Source organism: Papilio polytes, unplaced genomic scaffold (assembly GCF_000836215.1).
Source record: "Papilio polytes unplaced genomic scaffold, Ppol_1.0 DF822178.1, whole genome shotgun sequence".
NCBI classification, from domain to species: domain Eukaryota; kingdom Metazoa; phylum Arthropoda; class Insecta; order Lepidoptera; family Papilionidae; genus Papilio; species Papilio polytes.
In genome coordinates this window covers 5,638,055-5,645,252 of record NW_013527026.1, presented here as the reverse complement: position 1 = coordinate 5,645,252, position 7,198 = coordinate 5,638,055, and the positions used below count along the sequence as shown (strand labels likewise).

Genomic DNA, 7,198 nt, shown 5'->3' with positions numbered 1-7,198 from the left:
ATTTCACGCCTGTCTTCTGTGTGGTCGTGGTATTACTGGGGGCGTGCCGGCCCTGCAGTGCTAAGATGTTAAAGCGGGCACTACCACTATTGTTTTAAAGAACTGATAAGGCTAAATATATATTGATAGACTCATATACGATAGTTAACTCACTCTGTATCTTCTGTATGTTCTTGTTTAGTATGTCCTTCTCTCTGTTCAAGTTCTCGATCTCCCTCCTCTCGGCCTCCGCGTGCTTGTTGCCCAACATTATCTCCCTTTCCATTACACTCACTTGCTGGCGCAGACGTTCCCTGGTTGTAATATTTAAAGATAAAGCGTGTTGGATCATTTTAGAAAGTAATTTATTGATTTAAAAACGATTAGGATATGACAATCAAATAATGTGAACATTTTAAGCATAAAGAGCATATAGTAGAAGATATGAAAAAAATACCCAATAACTTATGATAGTCTTGAGTTTTTCGTTGGGGGTATGTTAGTTAACAAACAAATAAAATTTCGTTAACCTCTCAGATTCCATGGCGGCCTTGGTCTGCTCCAGGAGCTGGTACTTCTTCGACTGCTGCACTAGCTGCTTCCGAAGTTTAGACATGTCATTTCGCAGTCTGTTGTTATCATCGGTACTGTTCTACAAGATTTTATTTTATTGAGAATATAATAGAATGAAAGTTAGATGAAGGTGTTAGAATGAAATGTTAGTAGATAAGAAAGAATAGAAACGGCTATGAGTGACGAATTTTTTCATTGATTTAATTATTCATAATTTACACATAATTTCTTAATTTTCAAACAAGATTTTTGTTCGTTCTATCGTTTTTTTAATTGCCACTGTTTGGCTTGGCATTTACAGATTTACCGAGCTTGAGGTGGCCAAGCGCAGAAGGCGCTAAGCCTAAACCTCGTTTATAAAAGTCTTATCGAGCTTTGTAGCATTCATAGGTGTACAAATAAGGAAAAAAGACTTATACCTTAGAACGTTAACATAAGTGTAGTGTAGTGCTTCTTATCCGTTTACCTTTAACTCTTTGGTGGTAGATAGGAGCGTCTGTTTAGTCTGCTCATATTTGATGTTCGTACTATCTAGATGTTCCCTCAAGGTAGTTGCACGCGCCGTGGCATCCTCCTGCTCCCGCTGCGCCAGCTCCAATCTATTGCCCATACTACTTAGCTGCTTCTCGCGACGCTCTATACCCTTCTCTGCTTTGCTCAACTGAAGACCAAATCATCATCCTGTTTTATCGAGTCAACGCAATACAACTGATCTATATGTACATCTCAATAAGCCATGCTATTTGAATTCCCTTTAGAGGAATTTACACTAAAGGGCATAAGTAATCATTTAATTAATCTACGTATTGCATATAAGTGTTAAAGTTACCTTCTCGTTGAGACTGCTAATAATGAGACCTCTTTGCTCCATCTCAGCCTTGAGTGTTGCGGACTCAGATTTAATGAAATCTACCAGTCTATTCTGTCGCACTGCATTATTCTCTGCGTCCTAATAAAGTAGAGTAAATGTTATTTTACTAGTATATTTTAGTTTGTATTTGAGGAACAAAAAAGGGTTTCACTCTTGTAGAAAATGTATATATCACTCAATTTGGGATACAAGTCAGACCTAATGAAATAAGGAGTTTATCAAATGTCCTATCTATCCTTTAAACTTAAAATTACCAAGTAATCGGAATACTTAAGATATCAGGTAGATTATTTGAGTATGTTTTAATTTTAAGAATTACAGAAATAAATAAAAACCTTACAAAACTTTAAAACGAATTTATTTTAAAATAAACACTGTATACATAGCTCAATATCTTAATTCTAACACCACAAGCAAGACTAACAATAAAAATTACAAACACACTATAAATGATTACAATTCCAACGTGTTCACACGCCGAGCGCCCGACGCGAAAAGGCAAATGTCGTACGGTCGGTCCCCCACCACTCTAATAATCATTCACTCAGTCATTCCTGCGTAATTTCGGGATCTTCATCAAATAGTCCGTCGTCTATGGGAAATAGTTGATTCATCGTGTCAGTGCAAGGCCAAAACATCGACGTCTGTGACGTAACGCATTGACAACCAATGCTATTTGTTGGTTCTTGGAATATCAGCGTACAGCTCGACATATTGCTCATCAAAGACTGAAAAATAAGATGCATTTGAGTATATTTTAAATTAATAAAACTCGGTTATAGCATATCTTTCTAACTACTTAGTTACGTAGGATGTCAGCAATCACATCATATTTTCGATTTTTTTTAATAAAAAAGCCCTAAACTTACTACACTCTTTAGGCTGTATATTTTAACGCTATTAAATTTAAGGAGTAAATAATTTGGAAATAACAGCCACGCGGGAAAAGGACAAAAATTACAAGCTGACAACATCAAGGAAGAAAGATTGCCATGGTATAGGTAATGGTTATCCAATGTCAAAGGCTTTCAGTGTCATTAGTGAATTTGAATTTTAACATATGCAATTGAAAATTACACAAATGTAAACAATAAAATAAAGTTTTTATAATTTCATGCGGACGAAACCGCACGGGAACAGATCTTTGCAAATCTGTGTGTACTACATTGACAGATATAATGAAGATTAAAAAAATGATTGTTTAAATAAGTAAATTACTTCGTTTGATAATTAAAAAATATAAAAACGTAGCAAATCAATAATAAAACTGTTATCAAATATTACGCATTTATTTCTTATGTATTTGTTAAATCGTAAACCATAGAGTCAAATATTCTTGAATTCCAATCAGTTTGAAATATAAACTTCGAGTCTGAAACAAAATGCTTTTGACTTTTAAAAATCACATAAGTAAAATGTAACTTACTTTAGTAATACGTGGTTTGTACGACGGGTTTTGAGGTTAGAAACTCCTGAGTAATGCAACCAATGCAATATTACAACGTAACTCTCAAATCTTGAATACATCTAATTAGCTAGACTTAACTACGTATTTCAAATTGACTTTTAAATCACTAAAATCTTACTCCGATAAAATATTGAACTTTGAACTTTGTGTACAGTTTCTCACTGTAATTATATATATTGATTATTTAATAACTTAAATAGGTAGCAACGCCGCGGGCGATTAAATCTATCCAGACACAAATCATCGCAATTTACCTCAGTACAATATTATGTCCAACTTATACCACTTCCGCAACAATCAAGGACATCAATTGACATTATTTTCAATATTCACTAGATATTACTTCATCATTCGCGTGGAAATAAATTTAATAAACGTAGTCTTTGTTACTTAGTGATAACATAGCTATTTATTGGTGAAAGAATTTTTGAAATCGGCATAGTAGTTTTTGAGTTATTTAAAAATTTACAAAATACAAATCTTTCTTCTTTATTATAATCTAGATGTGTTAATCACCATAAATGTGAAAGTTTAATCATAAATTGTACTCGTAACCGCAATAAGTAAAAGTGTTAATATAAAAAAAATAATCTAAGAATTTTTAATTCTGCATACCCTAGTATTGTATATTACAAGCGTGAGTCTTGAAATAACTCGCGACTAAATAAATAACCAGCTGCATATGCAATAATTTACCTCAAGTTTTTCTTCCAGTTTAGCGATGCTCTCCTCCCCTACTGTGTTCCTATGCTCCAAGTCCTCGATGTAGCTGAGCGCGTTATTCAGCCGCAACTTGATGCCATCCAGCTCGCCCTGGAGACGCACCTTCTCTTTCTCAAACCTCTCCTTCTCTTTCACAGCTGATGTTGCACCTCTGAAATTGTCACATTAAACTTTGAGTTTCGAAGAATGTAACTAAAGAGGAGACATGAGCGTTGCCAGCTAATGGTCTATGCGACAGGCTGATAATAAGGGGCGGGTAGTAATAATATTTTAATGCTTATTAACACAAGTTCAATTTTTGTTAATACAAAACTGATATCGTTATTCTGGCTAGATTGGTCAAAATTCATGTTATTAATCGATAGATGGTGGATCGATAGATCGATACATTTGGAGTGTCAGAAATACACGTTGAGTACACGATTGCGTGTACAAAGAACTTACGCATCATCTTCTCCGGCGCGTTTCCTAGCATCTAACTCTTTCTCCAGTTTGATGAGAGTCTTCTTCATCGTGTCCAGACTCTCGACACTGGCCAGTTCCCGCGCGTGCATCGCGTCTGCTAAGCATCTTGCCTCCTCTGGAACAGAGACCGCGTTCACAAAGTATAGAATAATCAGTACCGGTTGTAAAGCTATTATAGTTTGTCTAAATAAGTTAGATTAGTTTGACAATTCATTTGACAATTTAGTAGTAATGGGTTGTATAAAAGCATTAATAGTTTCGTTTTTCGATTTTTATTCTTATAAAAGTCGGAATCGACAGATTCATAGTTATATCTTATGAATTAAAAAAAAACACTGTTTTCATAAACTTATAATGACTTGCAGAACCATTACCAATAATGAGAGTAAATAAATATTTATTACTACTACTGCCCTAAGTAATCGAATTGGATTACGTTATTATTATTGTCATCGCTAAATTCTTTACACTATAAGCAATACTAGAATTGTCCTCTAAATATATTTTCATATTAACTATAAGAAAATAATATTAGTTAAGTTCGATAATTTTATTTAAACCGAATATCGATAGTTCATAATTGTTCGCTGCGTGTTTGTTTCGTCACTACCATTTACTTTCATATAAAATTGAATTCGATACTTCATATGCGTCATTTAGCAAACTAATCTATCTTATTTAGACAAACTATAGTGCCTAGAGGTAGGGCTTAATTGAAAGCATTACCAATTTCCGCCATTAATCGTTCGATTTTCTTCTGAGCGTCTGTCAGTTCTGTAATGTAGTCCGACACCGTGTCATCGAAACGACCCAATTTCGTCTGCGGATATAAGCCACTATAAACTAAGGAAATGAGTTCTAAGGAACATAAGATAAACAGAAAGTATTCATAACATTTATTTTAAACTAACTGTTGCCCTTGACTTCGTCCACGCAATATTTAGGAAATAAGTAGCCTATAACTTGCCCGTCTATGTCAGTTACCCTTCAGTGAAAGTCAAGTCAAAACCGATCAAGCCGTTTCGGAGATTACCCGGTACAAACACGGTTTGCGGACAGACGGACAGACAAAAAAAAAGTTTAAATGCGACTTTCGTTATCAGCAACGCAAATACATTATCTTCCCGAAATCTGGAATTTTTCTTTTGATACTTCAATTTTATTATATCTGTAGATTGAAACTAGATGGCGTTGTTCTCAATTTTATCAATATTGTTAATTTATCTTACCTTTAGTGAATTTATTTGTTCATTTTGATGGCCGTTTTCTTCTTTCAGTTTGAAATAGGAATCGTATAGTTTTGTGTAGACATCGGAATAATATTTCATCCCTTCAGCCTCACGCAATTGTTCCAACACCTGTAAAAATATTTAAAAGCATGAGAAATCTACCAGTATGGCACTTAACTAAAAATAATAAGTCCATCTGAAGTAAGATTTTTATAGTTCACAAAGTAATATAAATTAATTTGATAAAAATCATAACCTAATTTTATACTAGTAACGAAAATTAGCACTGCCATTCTTTAGTACTGAATTTCTGAATCTCACAAGAGATTCGACTAATGAAGAAAAGATAGCATACTATACAGACGGTGCCGTAACGCACAACATACAAATTTTTAGGTTATAATAAAATTTTATAGGTTATAAAATTAGTATCGTAAATTTGTAAAATGCATAGCTTTTTATTTAGTTTCTATCTTGAGCATTAAAATAATTATTTTAGAGGCTATAAAATATTACCTTTTCAAACTCTTTTTCAGCCTCCGTTGTCCCCGAGCCAATCCCGCGCGCGGAGTCAAAGCCATCATCATCTGCGTCCATATTTAAATTTATATAATCTAATAGTAAAAAAAGAATTAAGCAAATAATAAGAGAAGCAAAACAAAAGTTGTTTATAAAAATTTATTGTCAGCGATGTTTATGGTTTACCATGGCAACCAAATGACACAGATAAAACAGATTGTAACGTGATAGATAACACGAGTATATCACGCACGCAAAGGGTAGGTAGAGATATAGTTTTCAAATCCTAGCAGATTTCTATCGATTCTACATCAATACCTTTATTAAGTTAATTGCTTGTTTAATTACATTAAGGCCCTGTCCCGCCACTATCTGATAGAGGCTCAGATAGCTTAAAAATGACTGTAAGGTAAGGTAACAAAATCCGATATTTCCATCACGTATTTTACACGGATTGTTATCAGACAATTTACAATTAGTGGGACAGGCCCTAAATGTCATAATTTACTACATAATTATAGTAAATTTTATTTATTTAATTAAACGAGATTATTCATTCTCAACTGTAACGTTTGATTTAAATTGAATTTGCGTAGTTATTATGCAAGTGTAGCGAGCGAGACAAAAAAATATATTAACATTAGAAAGAGATGCAAATGGCTGCCACACAGATGATAGAAAAAGATGGAGTAACTAATGGACGTAAAAGCGAGAGGGGAACAATCGGAAGTAGACAGGTTGTCAGTAATCTAGGGACCCCTCTAATTGTAAAGTAATGAGGAAGCGGCCAATTTTACAATTACTATCAATGCGTTTTGCATTGAAGTGTTTTAATATAGGATGTATACAAGGCTTCTATTAACTAAATATAATAATTTATTACGTAGTCCGAGTTCAACGAATAATAAACGGATAAAAACAATTGCGTAATTTACACGCAATTGTCGATAAAATGTCATCTACATTCTATACTAACATTATAAAGAGGAAAGATTTGTATTTTTGTATGTATTGAAATAACTTAAAAACTACTGGGCCGTTTTCGAATTCTTACTATTTTTTATTTCACGCGGAAGAAGTCGCGAGTAACACATATGTTTAACAAACAAAATCAAAAATATGTTTGTATGTGATAAACAAATATTGGGTTTTTTAACGAATAAACAGCGTTAAATATGGTATATATAATCTTTACATGTAATAAAATTGGAGTGTCTGTTTCTAATATGAAAAGAAAAATTCGGGGAGATGATGTATCTGCTTTGCTGATAACGAAAACCCCATTTTTTTTGTCTGTCTGTCCGCAAGCCGCGTTTGTTCCGGGTAATCTCCGGAACGGCTTGCCGATTTAGACCGGAATTTCACTGAAGG

The 7,198-nt window shown here is 33.8% G+C and overlaps 1 protein-coding gene across 1 annotated transcript in view; it reads right to left on the bottom strand.

Moving 5' to 3' along the window:
• The window catches only part of LOC106106637 (cilia- and flagella-associated protein 58-like), a 12,309-nt gene extending 6,301 nt beyond the window's left edge, over nucleotides 1–6,008 (bottom strand). The window contains 9 exon segments of the mRNA XM_013287250.1: nucleotides 119–293; nucleotides 510–631; nucleotides 1,019–1,213; nucleotides 1,382–1,501; nucleotides 3,588–3,765; nucleotides 4,059–4,194; nucleotides 4,806–4,899; nucleotides 5,309–5,437; nucleotides 5,825–6,008. Of these exon segments, the coding sequence (XP_013142704.1) occupies nucleotides 119–293; nucleotides 510–631; nucleotides 1,019–1,213; nucleotides 1,382–1,501; nucleotides 3,588–3,765; nucleotides 4,059–4,194; nucleotides 4,806–4,899; nucleotides 5,309–5,437; nucleotides 5,825–5,905 (1,230 nt within the window). The 5' untranslated portion in view covers nucleotides 5,906–6,008.
• Nucleotides 6,009–7,198: the final 1,190 nt, after the last annotated feature.